At 42.1% G+C, this 24020-nt stretch overlaps 4 protein-coding genes and 1 long non-coding RNA gene across 10 annotated transcripts in view; 3 read left to right on the forward strand and 2 right to left on the reverse strand.

Annotated features, from left to right (window-relative positions):
- The first annotated feature begins 4458 nt into the window (after positions 1 to 4458).
- On the forward strand, positions 4459 to 7828 carry LOC133149838 (uncharacterized). Its single transcript, XM_061272009.1, has 6 exons — positions 4459 to 4619; positions 4749 to 4909; positions 5153 to 5366; positions 6497 to 6600; positions 7412 to 7549; positions 7630 to 7828. Exons 1-6 carry the CDS (start codon positions 4512 to 4514, stop codon positions 7715 to 7717), a joined length of 813 nt encoding a protein of 270 aa, XP_061127993.1. The 5' UTR covers positions 4459 to 4511; the 3' UTR covers positions 7718 to 7828.
- On the reverse strand, positions 7440 to 10512 carry LOC133149840 (receptor activity-modifying protein 1-like). Its single transcript, XM_061272013.1, has 3 exons — positions 10299 to 10512; positions 9460 to 9583; positions 7440 to 8737 (listed from the first exon to the last, which is right to left on the reverse strand). The coding sequence occupies exons 1-3, from the start codon at positions 10501 to 10503 to the stop codon at positions 8482 to 8484; spliced, it is 585 nt and encodes a 194-aa protein (XP_061127997.1). The 5' UTR covers positions 10504 to 10512; the 3' UTR covers positions 7440 to 8481.
- Positions 10513 to 10665: 153 nt separating this feature from the next.
- LOC133149839 (putative methyltransferase DDB_G0268948) lies at positions 10666 to 14480 on the forward strand. 4 transcript variants are annotated; one of them, XM_061272012.1, is made up of 7 exons: positions 10666 to 10812; positions 12359 to 12415; positions 12571 to 12731; positions 12854 to 13067; positions 13129 to 13232; positions 13374 to 13511; positions 13867 to 14480. In XM_061272012.1, the coding sequence occupies exons 2-7, from the start codon at positions 12395 to 12397 to the stop codon at positions 13952 to 13954; spliced, it is 726 nt and encodes a 241-aa protein (XP_061127996.1). In that variant the 5' UTR covers positions 10666 to 10812; positions 12359 to 12394; the 3' UTR covers positions 13955 to 14480. The 4 variants fall into 4 exon arrangements, 3 of the variants coding, with proteins under 3 accessions (XP_061127996.1, XP_061127994.1, XP_061127995.1); XR_009713684.1 differs by having other exon boundaries at positions 10669 to 10812; positions 12319 to 12415; positions 13139 to 13232; XM_061272010.1 differs by having other exon boundaries at positions 10670 to 10812; positions 12319 to 12415.
- Positions 14481 to 15410: 930 nt separating this feature from the next.
- Positions 15411 to 24020, forward strand: part of LOC133149911 (receptor tyrosine-protein kinase erbB-4-like) — a 133514-nt gene continuing 124904 nt past the window's right edge. For all 3 annotated transcript variants that reach the window (XM_061272145.1, XM_061272147.1, XM_061272146.1), the window contains exon 1: positions 15411 to 15794. In XM_061272145.1, the coding sequence (XP_061128129.1) occupies positions 15731 to 15794 (64 nt within the window). In that variant the 5' untranslated portion in view covers positions 15411 to 15730. The remainder of the gene's footprint in view (positions 15795 to 24020) is intronic.
- LOC133170828 (uncharacterized) lies at positions 16879 to 21600 on the reverse strand. Its single transcript, XR_009718627.1, has 2 exons — positions 21359 to 21600; positions 16879 to 17292 (listed from the first exon to the last, which is right to left on the reverse strand). It is a non-coding gene; the product is annotated as an uncharacterized LOC133170828 (long non-coding RNA).

Below are 24020 nucleotides of genomic sequence, written 5' to 3' on the forward strand. Positions count from 1 at the left end.
TATTTTTGATTAAATGAATGGAACATTTTGACCTAGTTTATTTTTCAGCTCTCATCTCACACTTTTTTTGGACCATGCTTGCAGAGAACCAGCCAGGTAACCTCAAGCAGTGACATTTCCCGACTGAATCCAGTCCATCCTCTTCTCTTCCGAATCTCTAATTCCATTCTTCACGGCAAGGCTGCCAACACCTACTCACCGTGAGTAATCACATCAGTTAGCAAACAAGGTGAGAAGGCTTCTCCTCCGCCCGTCTTGCTTTTTGACCATGACCAGCTGATAAAAGGCTAATCGAATAAGTAACGGATAATTAGGGAGTAATTACTCCCTGCTAAATGGTCCTATAGAGCGTATTAATTCTCCGCGGGTCTGGCAAAGACGAGCCTTCCATCAACCCGCACCCCACCCCTTTTTGTTTTATGTAATACTCTCTAATTGAAACTTCCACCCTCATCAAGACGCTTACTTGTATCGGTTCTACATAATGTTCTTTTCTCAGTAATTACAAAACGGCCATTTTATAACTGTACCTACATCATCGACTCCTGCATGAGAACTAATGGGATCATTTTTTTCTTTAAACACGTTCACAGTAAAACCAGCTAAACACTCCAACTGCAGGACACCAGCACATTTTTATTTTTTTTTAAATCCTGGCTCATATCCCGAGCGGTATATTCGGCAAAGAATTGAAAAGCTGTCTTGATAAACACGCTTTCATCCATATCCGTTTCGGGGTCACGGCAGGAGTTAAAGCTAAATTAGAGCTGGCGGCATCGGCCGTCTGTCAATCACAGACGAAAGGTGAATGGGAATTTTATTGCAGTGAATTGAGGATTGTCAAGTGGTCACACGGTGTTGAGAATTGGCCAGTTCTGTCCTCTGTGTCACAAAACGACTTCTATTTAATCACTTTGTCCATAACAATTTTTTTCTTCCACTTGATCAAACAGTTTGCAAAAGTTATTGCACTATTAGCACCAATTTATTCTTTTATTGTTCATAATCTGAAATATGTACATTTGCCAATTAAAAAGGTTCAGCTTGCTCTGTTCTATATTACCGTATTTTCCGGACTATAAAGCGCACCGGACTATAAGGCGCACCTTCAATGAATGGCCCATTTTAAAACTTTGTCCATATATAAGGCGCACCGGACTATAAGGCGCACCATTAATGCATCATGTCAGATTATTAATCCAAATCAAATCATTCTCCATTTTATCGATTTCATCTCAACTTCAGACGCAACAAATTACTTTATAATCACTAAATAATGATTCATATAGCTTTTGATTCATGATTCATAGTCTTCAGCGGGCCACTTATGATTGATGTCATGACACAATGCTTTGGGCCAGTTTAAATTTAGGAATTTGGTCCATTTATAAGGCGCACTGGACTATAAGGTGCACTGTCAGCTTTTGAGAAAATTTTAGGTTTTTAGGTGCGCCTTATAGTCCGGAAAATACGGTACTTAGATACTTAAGAAGAGTCATACGAGTTCAAAAGTTTGCCTAAATGATATAAATGAGTTTTTTAATCCATGAAAGGATGAAAAGGTGACTTTTCATCACTACGGATCAACATATATTTGATTATTAATTTTAACAGTGTGTAAACCACACAAAAAAAGTCCTGTACCCCGACAGTCACACAGAAATGGTCTAAAACAGAAATAGAAAGTGAAAAGTCCAACATGAGAACTAAATGTCACACTTCGGCACACCTCGCGTTATCTCATCGAGATTCATGCGGTATTTTGGAAGAAACGCCTGAGGCACCGTTTCGTCAACGAGAGGCCATTTACATCAACAAGCAATCGGCGGGTGGGGGAGGGGCTTTTGATTTTGTGCAAGCCGCAGCCGAGTGCTTCGATAGTTACAATTATAGGGAATGTGTCACCGTGGGCTTCTGTAATTAAAGCTTAATCACGCTAAGGGTTGCAGAGTAGCATTCCCTATTAAGCTTCCATCTATTTGCTACTTTGAGCGACGTCTATCTTTGCTCCTGCGAGGTATTTTGCTTTCTTAAATCTCACTTTGTTGTGTCTTTTCTATTCTTGGTATCCTTGAATTTGGGATTCTGGTGAGCTACTGGATTCTAGTGGGCTGTTTTTTTTCTGTGTGTGTGATGTGAAGAATAAATGAATAGTTATTTTGAGCCAAACCAGTCTAATCACCTGTTTCGCTCGGAAACGCTTCCAGCCATTTGTTGGGCAAACAAGACCAAGCCCGAACTGGAACGGACTTAATCCTGCATACACACTAATAAGGTCTTAGACCCGCAAAGCCAACCTGGGCTTGTGGTGGACGAGCGAGTCTTCAGCGCTCCACAGAGCTGTCATGCATTATGCAGTTCTTTCATTCTCTTGCTGTAAAAATAGAGCAACAGACTTTAGCATTGGGATTTATTTTTTTTATGCTTCTTGCTTGCATTCGTAGCTCAGCAGGTGTTTGGATGCGTGATTGCTAAAATGTGTGCGTTGCCAAGGTGCTAAGACACTTTAGCTTGCCATTATTGCAGCCTTGTGAAGTTTTTATACATACATATATATATACCGTAATTTTCGGACTATAAGTCGCACCGGAGTATAAATCGCACCAGCCATAAAATGCCCAAAAAAGTGAAAAAAAACATATATATGTATATAAGTCGCTCCTGAGTATAAGTCGCCCCCCCCCCACCCAAACGATGAAAAAAAAACGCGACTTATAGTCCGAAAATTACGGTATATTTTCTTTTCTTACATTCGGGGTCTAGACGTTATACCCATTCACAACGCTAGATGGCGCCAGATTTATTTAAAGCGAAGGCTGATCTTAACTCCCCAGGCCAAAGCGAACCCCTGTCATGAAGAATAAAAAAATATATAGCGGTAGCACGAAGAAGAAAAATAAAAAATAGCGGTAAGAAAGAAAGAAAAGGGAAGAAAATAAGAGACGAGATAAGAGAAAATGGAAAAAACAGAAGCCATTCGTTTGCAAGTGTGATTGCAGTTTAGTTTACATATTTAAATGTTGAGATATTATGATGTGATTGACAGTTGAATGAGGCAAAATAAATAAAATAATCATTTATTTCAGATGTACTGTAATCATTTTCTGAATAAAAATTAAATTTGGTGTTCAAAAAGTCTTTTTTCAAACTTGAGAGGGGGTCGTCTTATAATCAGGGTCGTCTTATATTCGGGCCAATACGGTATTAACCGTTTGACCGTCAAGTCGTACCACACTTTCTGAGAACCACTCATATGTAGCTCGCCAGTTGAGTGCGCTTTCCAAAGACTCATGTTTCAGTACGGACATTTTTATGAGCCCATTGTGTTTTCTTTTGCATTCCGAGCACGGCAAAGTCGTGTTGCCGCGGCACCTAAAGGCTCCCCGATGGCCATTGATCCATGTCCGTGCCCGAAGAGATCCGAGACTCCTCCTTGATTGCCATCCTCCTGCTAATTAAACAGCTGAGTTTAACGACCTCACGTCACTAACAGGTAGAATGGAAAGGTCACTGCTACCCTGCTTGTTTTCTGTCAGTATTGATTGCGCAAGACAGGTGGACATGGAGCTCACCGAGAAACTGATGGTGGCGGAATTAAGTAGAACACTGGGGGTGGTTCTGATATCGAAGTCTGGAGCAGAACATCTTCAGCGTGAGAGCGCCATGAAGAACTATTCTGGTAAATAGCAGAAGAAGTCAAACCTTTGCTTGGTGTGAATGTCCACCAAAAAGCTCCCCGCCCCCATCCATGACCTACATACTTTATCTGTCCCATTCATCCGTTATCTTATGGGAGCAGAATCAGGATTGATTAGTTCAATTAAAGTGGCCTTTAATGTAAACTGTTTAATCCATTTCTATTGTCAAAAACCAAACACCTTCCCTCTGTCGGAGTGGGATTACGGGCCTCTCCTTCGAATTTGCACTTCAAATAAAAGGGTCAAGGGATTGATGCTCAAAAATAAAGATGGCTTCATGAATTTCACAGAGCAGCTGCAGTGCAAGCTCACCTTTTGAAATTTCTCATCCACTTCAGGAAGATTTCAAAGTACCGTAATTTTCGGACTATAAATCGCACCGGAGTATAAATCGCACCAGCCATAAAATGCCCAAAAAAGTGGAAAAAAAACCATATATATGTATATAAGTCGCTCCTGAGTATAAGTCGCCCCCCCCACCCAAACTATGAAAAAAAACGCGATTTATAGTCCGAAAATTACGGTAGCACAGCAAGTCTATATTTTCTAATGGAAGCATTGCAGACAGCCAGCTACACTTTCATTTCAATTCATTCAGGAATGCAGATAGTTCAGAGGAAGGAAAAGAACTTTTGCCACAAATATGTCAAGGATGCACGTTCTAATGCTGCCCTCTACTGCTCGTATAATGCAAGTGCAGGGGCAAGAAAAAAAAATCCAACAAAGAAAATGAAACCAACCCATCCTGAGGTTTACCTGACGTGGAGTAGAGTCAAGTATGAACAGTCTGTCGCTTGCATCTGCCAGGACGTCATGGCCTTTAGGTTGTTTGAGGAGAGCGCCCACGTGGCGGCCTACCTGCAGTATCGAGTGACCCCTTATGAACTCATCAACAAGATTATGGATTTTATGGGACCAAAGGTATGTTTTTATTATTTCATGAGACTGCAATCATTCAGATAAGCAATAACAAATGATTTTAAAACCCAATTTAAAAAGGGTGTAAATGAAAGCTACTGTTTCTAGTTAATGTTGTAAATTCCCTTCTAGAGGCAAAACAAGTTTAACCTGGCAGTGGATGTGGGCTGCGGAAACGGGAAGGGAACCGTACTCTTGGCTCCGTACTTCAAGCAGGTCGTTGGGACAGACGTGAGCCCCGCTCAACTGGAGCTGGCTCGGGCCCATAGCACTTCCTCAAATGTCTCGTACTGGTGAGATGAAAGCAGGGTGACGAATCAGTTGTTTATATTACAAATATTTGAACTGCAAGCCCATTTTGGTTTTTATTACAGTTTCTGTGTCTTAACACGTTACGCCGAGAATTTACGACGATCGAGAATTCCAGTATTCCTTTAGGCCCTGTGGTTTATGCTTATTTTTTTTCCCCAGCCATATTCTAACATCTCTCCACCTTCTCCTCCACGTTACTCTTTACGGCCGCCTCTGACATCCAGGCCGAGTCCCGCAGAAGAACTGCCGTTTAAGTCCAGCCAGGTGGACCTCGTAACGACCATGACGGCGGCCCACTGGTTCGATCGGCCTCGGTTCCTGAAGGAGGTTGAGCGGGTACTGAAGCCCAAGGGCTGCCTTGCCGTGCTAGGCAACTTCATGGAAAAGGAGCTGGAGTACGGAGACGCCACTAGCGCACTTAACAACATCTGTAAAGAGGTAAAATCTTTTATTTTTCTTCTGACCCAAAACTATTTTCTGATCCTTGTTCTGGAAGAGAACAAATGTGGCTCATTGTTGTTTTATGTTCGCATTGTCATTTCTGAGTGGCCCTTCTAATTTTCTTGGGCGTAGCCAGTAGGGGTGTAACGATTGATCGATACACATCGATTAATCGATATAATGCTCTACGATTTATTGGCATCGATGCTAAACGTAAACATCGATTTATATCGCCGTGTTTGACCTCGGACATTAGACGCGACTTTATTTGGAAATCCAGTTCATTGTTGCTTGCTTCCTCTTTCCGGGAGCAGGGAGCAGTGCGTGGCATTGCTGCACGTGAAAGGGGAGTCGACAACTAGTACGCGGCTCCTGGTCTGGTGCTATGGCTAGTGTCCAAAAAGACGAGGAAATTGGCTCCGCTTTAGGTTTCAAGTCATTCTTTGGAAGCGCTTTTGATTCCAAAGAAAAGATGACTCAACGGACAAGACACTTGCAGTTTGTGAATCCTGCCATGCGGTGATCAAATATTCAGGGAGCACAAATCTCGCCGCACATTTAAAGAAAAAACACCACATCAAAGTTCAGTGTTAAAATAAGCACTTTGTATACTACAATACTCTTGTCATTTCCTAAATAAAGAGTTTGCAGTACCTTGTTGATTTTGCGTAGGAATTGTTATAAATCAGGATATTGTTCTATATTTATTTAAAAAAAAAAAATCGATCGTAGAGCACTATATCGCGATATATCGTGAATAAATCGCAGCAGGCTTTAAGATATCGGCAAATATCGTATCGTGCTTCTTTGTATCGATATGATATCGTATCGTGACAAAACCCGCGATTTACACCCCTAGTAGCCAGCACTTTGGTCACCCCCCTTACCTCAGGGCAAATTTTTAAAACCGGGATTTTTCGGTCATTTTAACATACAAGCAGAATGATGACAATTTTGTGTTATTATGCGTTTTGAGTATAATTTAAATTTGATTTGTGACGATTTTGGTCGCGCCGATTGGTCACTCCGATTGGCTGTTAACTATGAAGAAATTGAATTTGTTTTTGTGTTTCAGAAATTCTGACAGGTTTGCTTGTGATGTTTTTGTAATGATTTTTCATGATTAGTTTTACGCAGCTCTGCTTCCTTTTAATCACCCTTGTCTGGGCTCCTGTCCGTCACAAATTTACTTCGACATGTTTGACTCCTGCTCCTTCCCGGAAAAAGAGTGGTGAGTGTGCTATTTTTTTTTATTCTATAATAATGCAATTTTATCATAATTCAAAATAGTCCCGATTTTTTTTTTTAAATCAAAGAACCTCAAGGAGTGTTGTAGCAGTCGGTGGGTCATGATTGGTCAATTATTGAAAAAATAAGAACAGCTTCATCACAAGGACATTTTCATTATTTACCAAGACATACTTGTGTTTACCGTAAATTCCGGACTATAAGCCGCGACTTTTTTCCAAAATTTTGAACCCTGCGGCTTATAGTCAGGTGCGGCTTATATAAGGATTTTTTTCGTGATTTTTGTGATGACTTGATCACTTTTATACACTGCGGTATCTTGAAGAAAAAAACAACAACAAAAATACTATTTTGAAATACTACTATGGCTGCTGCTTATTCTGGCTGTGTTGCTTGTGACTATTATGAGCTTTAGTAGGAATGCACGCTAGGTGACCTGCGTCGAAGGGCTCTAAACCCTTCGTCACAGGCAATGTTGAGAAAGACATGTATGTAAAGTATGTTATAAAAACTTTAAAAAGGCTTTCTGTGAACGGTCTTTCTTTGTAAAAAAAACGCGTGTGCATGTGCGGCTTATAGTCCGGTGCGGCTTATATAAGAAAACAACTAAAATATCCCCCAATTTTAGCTGGTGCGTTTTATAGTCCGGTGCGGCTTATAGTCCGGAATTTACGGTAATTATTTTAACTTTATGGCTAGGCAGTACCAACTATTTGTATATAAACAAATAAAAAAATAACATTTGCATAGAATGGCCCTTTTAAACTTTCCTCCTCCATTTTGTGTCCATCTAGGAACGGCTGTCAAAATATTTACAGGACGGTGACTATAAACAGTTTTATTGGTTTGATAGAGACATTTACTAACTACCAGAATCTGAAGAGCCAGGATGCCGTCAAGGCCGAGCGACTCTCTGACCACATCAGAAACAAGTGAGACATTGCTTGTACACACCAAATCGCTTCTTTGTTTCTCTCGACCGATATTGAATTGAACTCGTCTTTCGTTTCAGGCTGATGGCTGCCATGCAGGTGTCCTCGCCAGACACGGAGCTCACTATGAAGATCACGTATTTCTACATGCTGGCACGAAAACCGTGATCCTTTTTGTATTATAGTCATAGAAATACTATAAACCAAGGATCTGTTAAGAGTTACAAAAAGAAATACTCCTTAGCCCGCGTACCTTTGAATAAAGCGAAACTACAAAAACGGAGGCTGTTTTCTTTTGCATTGTGTAAAATCCTTTCAGTCTTATACTTACCGTATTTTCCGCACGATAAGGCGCACAGGATTATAAGGCGCACCTTCAATGAATGGCCCATTTTAAAACTTTGTCCATATATAAGGCGCACCGGATTATAAGTCAATGAATGGCCCATTTGAAAACTTTGTCTATATATAAGATATATACATTTGGCCGCGGGACGGACTTTGGACACGCCTGCTGTAGTGGTTCAATATTGGTCCATATATAAGGCGCACCTGATTATAAGGCTTTTGAGAAAACTGGAGGTTTTTAGGTGCGCCTTATAGTGTGAAAAATACGGTAATTCCTTTGCAAGAGATTAGTTTCACTCGTTTACTACCATTGACGGCTATTGACGTCAAAGATCCATTTTAACTTGGCTGGCAGTGGATGAGTTAAGATCAGCTTCACTAAAGGGATGTTTGAAAAAGAATGACATAAGTCACCGCTTTTTGACGAGCATGTGAATATCCTGCTCACATATTTTGTCGAGTTATGATGTCACCACATTTACACTTGTGTGTAGCTGATACAGCTGCCACTTTAAGAGACAGATTCCAAGCGGTACATTGTACCAGGTTGAAAAAAAAAAAAAGGCGTCCATGTATAAGTGTTGCTATAGAACACCCTCTGTGTGTTTACTCCTCCACGCCACCAGGGCTGTCACGAGCAAGGTGACCAATATGGGCACACCGATGAATGGAGCAAGGACACTAGCCGGCGGGTCGCGGATGAGCCGGCCGGTCGGCGGGCAGTCCAGAAAGTAGTCTATGTGGATCCTCGCAAAGAAGCGGTCGACTATCTGATCGGGCCAGAAGCAGTCCATCCTCAAGGCCATTTGGTAGGTGCAGTTAGTCAGCTCCTCATAGATCCTGTAGCATCGGAAAATGGAGGTCAAGGGTCAGGGAGGTGACTTCTTTTTTTTTTTTAATTTGTATTTTTTCTAATTAATTAGAATTTTCAAATTTTAATTGATTTTTTTTTACCGTTTTTTCCATGTATAATGCGCCCCCATCTATAATACGCACCCTAAAAATGGCATGTTGATGCTGGAAAAAAGCCAGTACCCATGTATAATACGCACCCAAATTTTGACTCCTACTTAAGTCCGTAAACGTAAAATTATTTCAGAAAAAAGATCATCTTTGGGAACAAGCGGATGTTATTCTGCCGGTCAGTATCACTGCGCATGCGCTAGCAAACTCGATAGCGGCGAAATGTTTCGGAATTGTGGAGGGTACATTGTGACAGCAAACGAGCAGGTGATCGAGCAAGCGTCTGATACGAGAGCATTGTGTTTGCCTTCGTATGATATCCGGATTTAAAAAAATATATATATATATATAAATATATATGACAACAATTTAGTTACATTTTGCGCATTATACATGGAAAATAACGGTATTTCATTTAATGTCAGATAGCAATGGCAAGAGAAAGAATGCTCTTGGCTCACGTGCCCGACATTCTCATTTTACTGAATGCAGCAACACAAGTTTGACCAGCTCTTGTGCTCTTATTTGACATAAAAAAAATTATTCTACCCCTCACAAGGATCACGTGTGAATCCCCCGTGCAAGGCCTCTTTACTCACTGCGTGGTGTCCGGCCAGCTGCACCACAGACGTTTGTCTATTGCCCCCATGTCCGACTTGAACTTAACCAGACAGAAATCGTCGATGACTTTCTCATAGAGTCCTCGGTCGCAGCCTGACACGCCTGAAGGGAAATGATGATGAGTCGAACTTGCCGACAACTCATCTGTATAACGAACACAAGTTTGCATCCTGGTTCTCCCCCTCCTTGTTTGTCATCTGTCAATTACTGCGTCGCTAGTAACATCAGCCTGTCGACCTTCTTAGATTTGCGGAATTCCCCAAACGGCAAGGCCTAAAGCGCTCATCTGAACCGGTTTGTGATCTTGGGATGTTTGCTAACCTTGCAGGGTGATTTAAATGAAATTGAAAAGTGAGCTTATTAAATTGAAGAAAAACTCTGAAGCTAGCAAGTCCAAAATCAAGAAGATCAACAACAACATCACTTTTCCTTTGCTGCTATTCCAAAGGTTAACTCCGGGTCAAATTTGTGAAGTCCAATTTTGCCTTCATGTGATCCGGCAGTACAAAGTCGCTGCTCATGCCGGCGGATCCGACAGTTTAGACACCAATCCACAAATGCGTCACGGCAAATATCTTTCAAGAATGTTCAGCATGTACTATTTACATACAGGGATGGGACTTGACTGACTTGAAGCACCACTTAGTGTCTAACTAACCTCTCTCAAGTCACCAATCTACCAATTTGAATTATTTCTGCCCCTACATTTGATTTGAGATCCTGCACAAAAACTTCCAAACACAGAAAGTGACAAAAAAACAGGAGTGGACAAACGTTTGAATGAATTTGATAGCATCTTTTCCTGACAAATACTCACCGTTGACGAAGAACACAACGCAAACCGCCTGGAGCAACCAACCGCTCTTCATGATGAACACGAGAAAGCAGCTCCACCTCGAATGTAGTGTTGACAAAAACCAGATGATGACACCGACAACTGAGTGATCGTGCTCGTGTGCTCGACGGGACGTAAAAAAAAAAGTGCCTTGACCTTCCACAGTGGGAAGCCACCCCCCAATCATAGCAGCGCTGACTGTCATTTGATTCCTTGCCCGGGCGGCTGCCGTTCCTCCCCCCCGAAGTTGCTCACAGGGGACACAACAACAAAGTCCGAAACCAAAATTAGTCGTGTGACATGACAGTCGTTGGCAAGTGAGACGCAAAGTCACCGACTTGTGTCTATGTGATTCATACTCATTGGGTAAACTGTAATTCAGCGTTGTCATGTCTTCTCTTTTTATTTCAAGAAGTTGCACTGTACTGCAGCTTTTGTATGATGATGATTTTAGCCCGCCAGCAGGACTAAACGACATGTTTGTCAAGCTGGAAAGGTGAATGTTATTGTTCCATTCCTAGCTGTAATGTTTTGACTGTCATCTGCGCCAGATCAGGCTACCGGTTACGTAGCTTGACGACCTTGGAGATTGTTAGGAACATTGTTTTGTACATGGTAAATGTGTCATTTGTTTTAGTGTGTGTTGGACGATATATTTTTCTTGCTCTCTCTGGATTCTATTGAGACAAAGCAAGAAACGTGTAGCTGGGTAGCAGTTGCTTGTTGCCTGCTAAAGGGTTACCATCTTCCCCTTAGCAACCATGTAGCATCTCTTTACAAAATCAAAATGAGTACCAACTGATGTTGGTCACTAACTAAATGACAAATTAACTAGCGCAAGATGTTTCTGATAGCTGTTTGCTTGCTGTCACGACATAAATCTGGTTTATTTGGGTGACTGTGTTGTTATGGGACTTGTAACCTTTTGGTTATCAAGGTACTGAAGAGCAAGAATATACAGAAATCCCTCGTTCATCGTGGATAACTGGTTCCAAAAACCACCCACGATAAGTGACACCCGGCGAAGTACGGTCACCAACAAGTACTGGGCAGGCTAACGAGTTAGCGAAAGATGCTAATTTGCGACCGTGCTCACACGTGAAAACGGACTTCTAAAGGAATGTAAATGGTCATTTGGAGCAATACTACATTGTCCTAAAGGTTAGGCACATGTTTCCTCAAGTTAGAAGTTTTATTTTGACTTTTAAATAGTTTTTTAATTTGGAAAAAAAAAATCCGCGATGTAGTGAAGCCGCGATAAACGAAACGTGAAGTAGCGAGGGATCACTGTAGTTTAAAATAGCATAGAATGCTTTTTGCATTTGGAATTTAGGTCTTTGTTCATCCATTTATGACAATGTGTAGTGGCAGGCAGAGCAATGAAATTCATTTTCAAAAGCTGACAGAAGGTAAAACAAGCCATTAGCTCAATAAAGGTGCGGAATTTCCGGTCCAGGTGAGAACGGAGGATTGCGGATGTTTTCACCTGATGGTACAGCGCCCTCTTCCGGTCATTATGTTAACTAACACTAATGTTACGCATTTCTCGGTCAAATTCGGTCGGCGGAAGCAGAGGAAAGGCCACAATTTACAGCTTTTCGAAAATATGACTTTGCTCACGTTCAAGGGGATTTTTTCTTTTTTAAATCGAATTCAATATAAAAGTGCGTGTAGGGAATGGAAAGTTCCTTTTGATTGCTGCAGTAATTGTTATTAAAATGCGTTGAACAAAATCTCAGCCCTGAAACTGCATGGCTGAAAAGTCCCACTGCAGTCCTGGCTCAGTTTATCCTCGGGCAGAGAATGATGGGTGTTCCAATGCTGCTCTCTACTGCTCTTAAAAAGCCAGTGCAGGGGTATATATATAAAAAAAAAAAACTTCCCACAAAAACCCAACCCACCCTAATGTTGCAAGAATTTGCTGACGTGTTGATATAGAAGAGTAGCGAGCTTGCCCAGATCAGTCTGTCGCTTGCATATGCCGGGACGTCATGGCCTTTAGGTTGTTTGAAGAAAGTGACCATGTGGCGGCCTACCTGCAGTATCGAGTGACCCCTTATGAACTCATTGACAAGATTATGGACTTCATGGGACCAAAGGTATGTTTTTATTATTTCATGAGACTGCAATCATTCAGATAAGCAATAACAAATGATAGTTTGTATTTTTTGGATCTTATAAGCCAATTTTAAAACGGTCTGAATGAAAGAGATTTTTTTAATCATTCATTTGAATGTTGTAAATGTTCTTTTAGATGCAAAACAAGTTCAATCTTGCAGTGGATGTCGGCTGTGGGAACGGGAAGGGAACCGTACTCTTGGCTCCGTTCTTCAAGCAGGTCGTTGGAACAGATGTGAGCCCCGGCCAACTGGAGCTGGCTCGGGCCAATAGCACTTCCCCGAATGTCTCGTACAGGTGAGATGAAAGCAGGATGAAACTGGAATGTGTTGTTAATCATTCAATTATTGTCAAGATTCACTTAAGTTTAACTGCAAGCCCGATTATTTTTTAACTTCTACCCCCCCTCCTGATTCCAGGCAGAGTCCCGCTGAAGAACTGCCGTTTGAGTCCGGCCAGGTGGACCTCGTGACGGCCATGACGGCAGCCCATTGGTTTGATCGGCCTCGGTTCCTGAAGGAGGCTGAGCGGGTCCTGAAGCCCAACGGCTGCCTGGCCCTGCTGAGTTACACCATGGACATGGAGCTGGAGTACGGCGACGCCACCAGCGCACTTAACAACATCTGCAAAGAGGTGAACAGAACCATTGACACAATGATCATTCAATTAGTCTGGAATGATTGTTTATGATTAGTTTTATGCAGCTCTGCTCCCCTACAAAAATCCTTGTCTGGGCACTTGTTCTTCACAAACCTACTTGGACATGTTTGACTCCTGCCCCTTTCCGGACAAAGAGTGGTGAGTGTCCCATTTTTCATTTTTTTTTTTTCTAACATTCTAGTGACGCAAGTGGAGTCCCAAATATTTGTTCACCAACAAATAAAAGTCAACTGATATGACAACTTCTAATTTTGCCCTACTTTTTTTGTGTCTATCCAGGAACGGCTGTCAAAAAATTTACAGGACGGCGACAGTAAACGGTTACATTGGTTTGGTAGAAACATTTACTAGTTACCAGAAAATGAAGAGCCAGGATCCCACGGAGGCCAAGCGTCTCTCTGATGACATCAGAAACAAGTCAGACATGTACTTTTCAACTAACCACAATTAGCTTGCCACTAAACATTGAACTCCATAAGCGACACACACACACTTAACATACCAGTGCTTATACATTCTACATCGCTGCTTTGTTTGTCAGGAAGAATTTACCGCTAATGAAGTCTTAGATAAGATAGTCAATGTCATACAATGGAGCCAGCAGAGAGAGCAGGATAATAAATGTGTCCTTTGGTCCCTTGAAAGGCCGCCATATCGTATAAATAGAGCTATTATCATTATTATGATGATGATTATTATTATTCATTAATTGATTTTTTTAAAATTAAAACCAATTTTTTCTCGACATTGATTATAAACTCTTTTGTTTCAGGCTGATGGCTGCCATGCAGGTGTCCTCGCCAGACGTGGAGCTCACCATTGTGAGCAAGTATTTCTACATTCTGGCACGGAAACCATAATCCTTTTGTATTATGGAAATTTAAATACTATAAACCAAGGATCACTATTGTGGTTAGACTGAAAAGAGTTGCCGAAGAAAATGCCCCTCAGCCTGCCTACCTTTGAATAAAGCTAAAGCTAGAGCTAAACAAAAAAAAACCATGAAGGCTGTTTTTTTTTTGTATTTTTTTGATTGGCATCCTTCAAATGATGCTATACATATTTAAATATTTTTTCATTTTATCCTTTATCCCTTTGCAGATTTACAAATGGAATTTTCCCCCTCTCAAGTAAATTACAGCGCCCTCTAGTGTTCATGGTGAATACTAACGCTAATTTTACGCGTTTCTCCGTAAAATCCACTAGATGGTAGCAGAGGAAAGCGCACGATTTACATATTTGGTGGCTCCATCGTCCAGCAACTCGACCTTAAGATTGACTGGAGCCACACCGGCCGGCTCTGTCATGTTCCATTCATCACATATGAACATTAATTTACTGCGCAGACTCTAGTGAAAACTCAACTCAAATAAATATTAGAATACGTTCATGCTCGATTTTTCTCAGTCCGCATAAATATGGATTTCATCTTGCATTGTTAGTATATTTCATTAAATTAATATAATATTTCACAGAATTGCACAGAAAAGGATTGTGCTGTAGCATTTAAGCTTTTAATGAGCACCCATATTAAAAGAAAAAAAAAGTTTTATGGCCTTCTGCCATCTGGTAGCATTAAACAACCATTCCTAATTATCATTTCAGTTTATTTAACATAGCTCATTAAGTTGAGGCTTTCACTGTAAATCACAAAATACAAATACATACACAACAACATATTTAAATCAAGGTTTTTTTTTTGTGTGTATGGCCTTGGGACCATATTTAAAGCTGGCTCTGTTCTTTGGCTCCACTGAGCTTTTACGTCAAGTCACTTCCCCCCCCCCTTGAACCTAGTAAATCAAAGTTGATTTATTCATTCTTGTATTTTTTGTATTTATTTATCTTACTGAATGAACTGATACATTGTATGAAATAAAAAGTCACACAGTAGTTAAAGATGAAAGATTTTATTATATAAAAAAAATACATATTATGCATATAGTATAACCCAATTTACTAGTCATGCTTTTTTTTTTTTTTTTTTAACTTTATGGCTTTTTTAAATTTTATGCCTGAACGTCCGTTTTGGCCCACGAACACAAAAGTTCGCTGCACTCTCGTCATTCAGCAACGGAAGTCTCCCAACGTGAAAACGTGCGTATGTGCACAGGTGACCTTCCGGCCGCAGGTCATCATCATCACACGCCTACTGTATTTCCACGGAAGCTGATCTGTGACGTAGGCGAACCTTCAAACCAGACCAAGTGTTTAAAAAAAAAAAAAAAAAAGTCTATTAACCGTTGTAATTGGCTGTGTGAAGTGTCTGTCACATTGCGGAGGCGTGTTCATACCCAGCGCACACAAGTGGACGCGCACGGACACGCGCGCGCGCCCAAGCTGCCACCGACAGCGTGTCAGCGTGTCAGCGTGCGGGCGTCCTTTCTCACAGTAGATCCACAGTGGAAAGCGATCCGAGCGGCAGCCTGGGAACTAGTAAACAAAAACAAGCAAGCGGCGCGTAAAGGCTGTGCGCTGGCTGGCTGGCTGGCTGCGCCGGGTGGTGCGCGACCAAGCGGTTACCAGAGGAGCCCCGCTCCATTTATTCCTTGATTATTGCACGACAAGACCGGGATATCCTAATTGGACATGTGAGTTGCGGGAGTTTAACAAGAATAATCAGCCGTCTTTCCAAGATGAAGTTCCTCGCCTGCGCCCTCGCTACTTTGCTGCTCATCCGATCCAGCGCAGCGCAGTCAGGTAAGTTTTTTTTTTTTTCTTGCGCCCCAAACACCTTGGCGGAGTTTAATCACACACTCAGCGTACCGATTGGCTCATTAGCGTGGAAAAGAAACTTGCTTAACTTCACCATGACGCGTATTGCTACCTCTGACTGCTTTTTGGTTGCCTTCATTTTTTGATTTTGTTGAACCGTGTCCGAGGTTCTCTTTTTGGATTTTTCCTTTCCTGGCCATCACTTTGATTACTAATACTTTGATTACATCACTAGATTGGAGATGTTCCGTTTATCGTCATGCAGTGACTCCTGTTAGGTCCGTTTGTGGTCCAGCATCTCCTCACTCGCCTGCTTAACAGTCCATCCACTCTTCATGTTCCTTCCTTTTGACCACTGAAGGATGTTTGCATGCTACTCAATGCCGGCTGGACGGCTTTGGACCCAGCTCTTAATTATTATAAGCCGTGATGATCCTTCTTATGTTTTCTCAGAGACTTCCATCACGTAGTGTTCAGTTTTGGATTAGAATGTTGGGATTGATGAGCCAATTTTCTTTCTAAAGTGCTTCAATTGAATCAATGTTGGATTATATTTCCAAACAAAATGCCAAGCTGAAGAAGTGACTATATGTTGTCACTCCAGGAGTGTTGAAGTTCTCAGGCATGCACACACACACATGATATACACACTCCCCCCTCGGGCTAAATGCAGCTGAATGCAGCCTATTTGACACATGCATTAATGGATGGATGCTATAAGAGAGAAAGAAAGAGAGTGACAGAGAGAGAAGACAGGAAAAGCAACCTCACTGTGTCGCTAGCATGCACGCTCAGCCAGGATATCTGTAATGCAAATTCCACCCAAGAAGAAACCCGCTTTGTGCCTTCTGGGAACTTTGTGGGTGTTAATGAGCCGATTAAATTCATTACTTTGATTAACATGTTGAAGTAAATGAGAAGATGTCGGTGTTTAATGCAAAGTATCTCCTCCATGCGTGTGCGTTGGTGTCAAAGTTCTCAGGTGTTCCTCTTTGGGGGTTTATTTCATATGAAATGAAACAAAAATTCATCCGTTTTAATTGAAACATTCGAAGGGTCAAAGGTCAAGTCAAGTCAAGTCAAGTTTATTTGTATAGCCCTAAATCACAAGCAGTCTCAAAGGGCTTCACATAGACAGAAATTGACAATTATTCTCAAAGCATCCCCTGATCTTAAGCTCCCAAAAGGGCAAGGAAAAACTTAAAAACCCCTAGCAGGGGGAAAATGAGAAACCTTGAGAAGGGACCACAGATGGAAGGATCCCCCTTTCAGGATCACCAGGTTGAAATGGATGCAGAGAGGGCACAAATGATACAACATGAAAATCAATTAAATAAAAAGTGGATGTCCATGTCACAGCAGAGGGCTGCCGAAAGGAGCCCTCAATTGTCCTGGCAGTGCTCTTCGAGGAGGTTGAGCTGCAGTTCCCCTATCCTGAATTGGCCACGAGAATCCAGATAGCCGCTGTCAGCATGGGTACCACCTAACCACCTCCCCGGCCGGGGAGGGGGGAGGGAGGGGGTGGAGAGGGAGAGAAAACAAACTCCAGCCGAATCGGCCACTACAGGTTAGTTAAAGGCCATGTCATAGAAATGTGTCTTTAAACGTGTCTTAAATGTTTCTACTGAGGTAGCAGTCCTAATATCCATTGGTAGGGCATTCCAAAGCTCTGGAGCCCGAATAGAAAATGCTCTAGAGCCTGCAGACATTTTCTTAGCCCTCGGTGTCGCTAAAAGGGTAGCGTTTTGCGAACGAAGGTTACGAGACGGAACATAAGGAACAACTAGGTCGACGAGATATGAAGGCGCTAAGCCATGCAGCGATTTATAGGTTAATAGAAGAACCTTGAAGTCACATCTTAAATGGACCGGAAGCCAATGTAAGTTGGCTAGTATTGGGGTAATGTGATCAAATTTTCTTGTCCGAGAGAGCAGCCTTGCAGCGGCATTTTGTACTAACTGTAGACTTTTGATGCGGGACTTAGGAAGACCCGAAAATAGTACATTACAGTAGTCCAGGCGCGACGTGACGAACGCATGTATAATAGTTTCCGCATCACCGGTCGAAAGGATCGGACGAATCTTTGCAATATTACGAAGGTGAAAAAACGCAATTCTGGTTATATTCTTAATGTGCTTTTGAAAGGAGAGAGTTTGGTCAAATATTACCCCGAGATTAGTTACAGTATCGCTTTGAGTGATAGTACGGTTATCTATAGTTATAGCGGTTTCCTTGAATAAGTGTTGATAACGAGCTGGACCAATTATCAACATCTCAGTTTTATCTGGGTTAAGACGAAGGAAGTTGAGAGACATCCATTGCTTGATCTCCGCAAGGCACTTCTCAAGATTACAACAATCCCGCGGATCTGTCATCGATAACGGCATATATAATTGGGTGTCATCCGCATAGCATTGAAAACTAATATTATATTTACGTATTATGTCCCCAAGCGGAATCATATAAATATTAAAAAGAATTGGTCCGAGAACCGATCCCTGTGGGACACCACATGTAACATTATAGAGCTCCGAGGACGCATTGCCATGGACCACTCGGTGCGTCCTGTTTGATAGATAGGAATGGAACCAGCCTAGTGCTGACCCTGAAATACCAACACAACTTTTAAGACGCCCTAATAAAATATCGAAGTCTACAGTGTCGAAGGCAGCACTAAGATCGAGTAGTAACAGTACAGACGAAATGTTTGAATCCATAGCTACGAGGAGATCATTAGTCACTTTCGCAAGTGCTGTCTCAGTGGAATGATTAGCTCTAAAACCAGACTGAAAAGTGTCGTATCGATTATTGGCGACCATGTAATCAATAAGCTGCTGCGCTACTACTTTTTCAAGAAGTTTTGCTATGAATGGGAGGTTTGAAACTGGCCTATAATTACTGAGACAGTCCGGGTCAAGATTTGGTCGCTTAAGTAACGGTTTAATGATAGCGGTTTTAAAGGCTGTTGGCACTATCCCAGAGGAGACAGACAGATTGATTATATTTAAGACGGACGGTCCTAAAATTTGAAATAATTCTTTAAGTAGTTTGGCTGGAAGAGGGTCGAGTAAACATGTTGTTTGTTTAGCCGCACTAACAATTTGTGTAAGCCTTTCAAGAGACACGCTTTTAAAAGTTGAGAGGGTTGTTGCATGATCATCAGCGTTGGTAAACGGCGTGCTCGACCGAGCGATTGGAATGCTATTCTTGATCTCATCCCTAATGGATTCAATCTTTTGAGCAAAAAATTTCATGAACTCGTCAGCTGAGTGGAAGGAACTATCGGAGGTCGGCTGGCGCAGAGTCAGCTTTGCCACTGTATCAAATAGGTGTTTCGGATTGTTTTTATTGAGATTAATAACTTGCGAAAAATATCGAGTTTTTGCTAAGATAAGCGCATCTTTATATTTCAGGAGGCTATCCTGCCATGCCTGATGGAAAACCTCAAGTTTGGTTAGACGCCATCTGCGCTCATGCTTTCTACATAATTGCTTAAGCGTACGCGTTTCATCTGTGAACCATGGAGTAGGCACTCTACGGCGAGTTTTCAGACGTAACGGCGCCACAGAGTCAATGGCATTTAACAATGTCGCATTGAATTCATTCGTAAGATTATCAATAGAGTCGGCGTATGTGAGAAAATTAGTGGTTGCCGGCGACAGTATTTCAGATAGCGCAGTTGCAGTCATAGAGTTGAAATGACGGCTCCTATAATGCTGATTGCTATCTTGTCTTTGACAAGGAACTATAATTTCAAACTTTATTAAGTAATGATCAGACAAAACAGTAGTGTATGGCAGTACTGCTATATTTGAGGTTGCAAGTCCTCGGGATAATACCAGATCTATGGTATTTCCATTCTTATGCGTTGCTGCCTGTACAGCTTGCGTAAAACCAAAGGTATCAGTTAAAGTCTGAAACGCCGAAGTAAGTGGCTCTGACGGTAAATTCATGTGGATGTTGAAATCGCCCATGATAATTATATTATCCGCATTGGTTACGAGATCAGCCACAAATTCTGAAAATTCATCCAGGAAGCCAGAGTAAGCCCCGGGTGGACGGTAAATAACAACAAGATAAAATGACGGTAAAGCGGTGGATCGGACAATGAGAACCTCAAATGTTTTAAATACGTTGATCGAACGAGGCCTAAAACTAAGCTCGGAATTCGAGATGAGGGCGACACCCCCACCCTTTTTTCGAGGACGCGCCACATGCGAGCTCACAAAATTTGGAGGCGAGGCCTCATTAAGCGGCATCAGTTCATTAGGTTTTAACCAGGTCTCGCAGAGACCAAAAGCGTTTAGATTATGTTCTGTGATGAGATCATTAACGAGAATGGCTTTCGTATGAAGCGATCTAATATTCATAAAACCAAGTTTAAGTGTAATTGGTCGATCCGGGTGCGTATTTATCGAAGGATATTTATACGAAATGCGAGTAAGATTGTGTTCTCTAAGCCTGACATCACCTCTCAAATGTTTGTTAGCGCGGTGGGCTGATACGACCGTGGGAATCTGATAGTAAATATTTGTTACACGTGTAGAATTATCTGAAACCGGCACCGTTTCCTCAGCAAAACCGGTCGGGGTGGAATGATTAGATTTGTCTACTACCCCAGTAGAAAGTGCGTTTATGTGTACTGTCGCACTATTCAAACTATCACGCTCTAGTCTACACAAGGAGCTATGTGCATGCTGGGAGTCTAGCCTAGCGCTAGTTAACTTTATCTTAACAGACTCCAAACCCATCCTGACAGGTGGTCTAATCACCTGTGACCCGGCCTGCTCTAAAGTGACCTGTCATGTGTGGCTCAAACAGTAATCTATATTCCTAGAAAGAGTGAAGGCGCCTTCACGGTTAGGGTGAAGGCCGTCCTTCCTCAGCAGGTCGGGGCGGCCCCAGAAGGAAGGCCAGTTATCTATGAAATACAGTCCCTGCTTCTTACAGAACCCAGCCATCCATCGATTAAGGGAGACTAATCTACTAAGCCTCTCATCAGTGCCTCTCCCAGGCAGGGGGCCAGAGACAAATACTCGATGCCGACTCATCTTTCTAGCGAGATCACAAGTCCTCGCTATGTTTCTCTTTGTGATCTCCGACTGCCTCATCCTAACATCATTGGAGCCGACGTGTATCACTATGTCCGAGTAGCTAGTGTTGATGGAACTACGCTGTTGACTAGACCTATTGCGAGTCAGCTCCCTAAGATTAGCTTCTATGTCGGGTGCTCTGCCCCCAGGAATACACATTACCGTGGCTGGATTTGTAAGCGTAATATTTCGGGTAATGGAGTCACCTATGACCAAAGTGCGAGGGCCAGTAGACCGAGATGACTTTGGACGGCTATGCGTCTTACCTGGCTCATCGCGATTAGCAAGCCGCTTGGGGCTAATGCTAACTGGGCTAGCAGGCTGACTACAGCCCGCGTCTGTATCCGCCACATCTACAGTTATCGCGCAATTCTGCTCTAACTGGCGGACACGTCCCTCTAGCAGGGACAACCTCTCTAAGAGAAGGGTGCAGTTGGTGCACGAAGCCACACAAACCTCTCGATCCGCAGCCATACTTTGTGTCCGATGATCGACGGCAGACAAACGGCCACGAAGCCTCCGCTCTCCCAGGCACTCCAACTGTGAAAAAAAAGATCGACAGTGTAATAAAAGATTCAAACTTACTTTAGAGTCAGGGAGATGAGTTCCACGCTGGAGAAAACAAAATCGTCCAAGCCTGAAAAGTATTGGGAGTCTGGCTGAGAAGGAAGAGGGCGTCCGGCAGAGAACCCGACAGGTCACGTGGACACCATTTTGACAGCTCGGTATGTTTATAAAGAGCATCAAGGAATTTGTTATATCTTGGTGGGATCCGTTATAATCTTTTTGGACTTATCACAGTTCATCAAGTTATTTTTTTTCGTTTATGAAAATCATCTGCACGTTTAGTTGGAGCATTCAGTTGGTGCATGTGTGTGTGTTTGTGTGTGTGTGTGTGAGAGAGAGGAACAAATGCAGATTTGGCATGTGCGTGTTTGGGTGACATTTGAAGACGCCTGTGCACTGGTCTGCGAAGGGGGCTGGAGCGGCGGCTGAATGCCAGTTTCAAATTACCATCGGGGTGTCAGCTGGTCCACACCGAGCTGGCCAAGAACTTTGGAGACCACTGGCAGAAATGAGAATTTATTACGATCTAATTAAGCTTTTTTTTTTTTCTTGATAGCATCAGTCTAGACTTGTCTAGAGTTTTACATGACAACATGACGGATGAGTGGGGGGGGGGGGGGGGGGCAAGTTCATCATTCTCCAAATTAGTCAGCATTGCTATCAAACCTGTTCTATTTGAGTGGGGGGGGGGGATATTGAGGAGGGTCATGATGACCCGCAGTTTGTATCTTGCAGCTGACCAGCCTTTAGCGCCCCCTGCCGCCTGTCCTTGACACAGCACGATACCGACTAAACCAGTAACTGAATTGTCAATTTGAAAGAATTTTGTCAACTAAAAATAAAAATGGAAAATGAGGTTATTTTTAGAAAATAGGTCAATTTAGAGAAAAAAAAAAATCTCAAGATAATCATTAGTAAGCAACTCTAAAATTGAAAAATGTGAGGAATCAATACAGGCCAATCTCATTCATTGATGATCATGTTGAAAAAAAAAAAAGCAGCATCGAAACAATAAATAAATAAATAAATAAATAGATAAATAAATAGATAAATAAATAAATAAATAAATAAATAAATAAATAAATAAATAAATAAATAAATAAATAAATAAATAAATAAATAAATAAATAAATAAATAAATAAATAAATAAATAAATAAATAAATAAACCAGCCTGACATAATGGTGATGGTGGTGGATAAATACATAATTAAATTGAGGCGTGATACTCTCAATTACATGTCTATTTTTTGTGGCACCGCTATTCTTGCGGTGCGGCGTCAGCTTTTTTTTTTTTCTTTACGTCAAATATTTGCTTTGGCTCCGAAGCCGTTGGGAAACGCTGAACTTTGGAAGCCAATGTACTGTTAACACGCCGACGGCGTCCAGTGACATCCAGCCACGGCGCCCACTTTCAGGGCGGTGGCCCGGCACACCAAAAAGTCACAAAAGATAAAAAGGGCCAACGGAAACTTTCTGCATTGAATTTGAGATCACAAAAACACTTTTGCAGCTTGACAAGTTTCTCTGTGTTCTCTTTCTTGTGGACCACTGGAGGGTTTGTTGAGCCCACCACTTGTAATTCCGCTCAGAGAGGAAAAACCTTCATCGCATGGCAGACACAAACACACGCTCGCATGTCTCCTGTGTTTTCCTTTCTTCTTCCTCTCTACTCCTGTATCCCGTCTTTGTGTATTTTCTTAATTTCCCCATTTTTAGTTTGATCCTGGCCCAACAGGATATTACACAAAAACGCAGCTTTTGCATTGGGAATTTTGTTAAAAAAAAAAAAAAAAAAAATTCAAAACCTCGATTGGATTCCAGTAATTAGCCAGTGCTGGATAAAAGACATCGCAAGAGCGAGCTCTCCGGCATTGGGCAGCTTTGTGTACACAAACGACGGCTTTGAATTCCCACTCACGCTCGTGTTTCCCGGCACAAGGCCAACGCAGGAAGCGGGACGTCGTTTTGAGTGACAGCGTCGCTTTGGCGAGGCCGCCTCGACTCTCTCAAGACAAGTCTGGGCTTTTTCTTTCAGGCCAGCGTCGCGGGGGCCTATCGCAATCACAAAAGCTTTTTTTTTTTTTTTTTTTTGGCTCCGTAACCTTGACAAAGCTGTTTTAATGCGAGAGATGATCGCCGACCTCTCATCCTGGTGTGCTCCTGCTGTTTCCATCATAAATGACGCACACCCGGCTCAATTATACTATTTTGAATATTTCTCCGTATTTGTGTACGTGCTAACCCCTGCTAAAATACTACAAACATCTCATCTGTTTCATTATACTACAAATTAAGGATATTAACTGTTTCCAGGCTTTCATGCGACAGCCGCCTTAATCAGGCCCGAACTTTGCCTGGCACGAAGTGCGTCTGTTTATTCTTATTCATTCTTATCGTGTGTGTGTGTGTTTGTGTGATCTGTGTGTGTCTATGATTGATATTCAGTATGCCGGAGCATGTGCACATTTATTTCTATCAGACAATTTGTGACAGAGCCCGGCCGGCCGCCTGTGTCTGTGCCTTCCTCAGCTCCTTATTGAATATTTGCC

The sequence above is a fragment of the Syngnathus typhle genome, linkage group LG2 (assembly GCF_033458585.1).
Source record: "Syngnathus typhle isolate RoL2023-S1 ecotype Sweden linkage group LG2, RoL_Styp_1.0, whole genome shotgun sequence".
In the NCBI taxonomy this organism is placed as follows: Eukaryota; Metazoa; Chordata; class Actinopteri; order Syngnathiformes; family Syngnathidae; genus Syngnathus; species Syngnathus typhle.

What these genes read in the sequence shown, in the direction of transcription:
- LOC133149839 (XM_061272010.1), top strand. Translation starts at nt 10,706, where the DNA reads ATGTCTTCTCTTTTTATTTCAAGAAGTTGCACTGTACTGCAGCTTTTG. An exon ending in TCCCCGAATGTCTCGTACAG is followed by an intron (nt 12,732 to 12,853) that starts GTGAGATGAAAG and finishes TCCTGATTCCAG; the next exon opens with GCAGAGTCCCGCTGAAGAAC. An exon ending in TCTGATGACATCAGAAACAA is followed by an intron (nt 13,512 to 13,866) that starts GTCAGACATGTA and finishes CTTTTGTTTCAG; the next exon opens with GCTGATGGCTGCCATGCAGG.
- LOC133149838 (XM_061272009.1), top strand. Translation starts at nt 4,512, where the DNA reads ATGGCCTTTAGGTTGTTTGAGGAGAGCGCCCACGTGGCGGCCTACCTG. An exon ending in TTAACAACATCTGTAAAGAG is followed by an intron (nt 5,367 to 6,496) that starts GTAAAATCTTTT and finishes TTTCATGATTAG; the next exon opens with TTTTACGCAGCTCTGCTTCC. An exon ending in TCTGACCACATCAGAAACAA is followed by an intron (nt 7,550 to 7,629) that starts GTGAGACATTGC and finishes CTTTCGTTTCAG; the next exon opens with GCTGATGGCTGCCATGCAGG.
- LOC133149840 (XM_061272013.1), bottom strand. Translation starts at nt 10,503, where the DNA reads ATGATTGGGGGGTGGCTTCCCACTGTGGAAGGTCAAGGCACTTTTTTT. An exon ending in CGTTGTGTTCTTCGTCAACG is followed by an intron (nt 9,584 to 10,298) that starts GTGAGTATTTGT and finishes ATTTCCCTTCAG; the next exon opens with GCGTGTCAGGCTGCGACCGA. An exon ending in AGCTGGCCGGACACCACGCA is followed by an intron (nt 8,738 to 9,459) that starts GTGAGTAAAGAG and finishes CCGATGCTACAG; the next exon opens with GATCTATGAGGAGCTGACTA.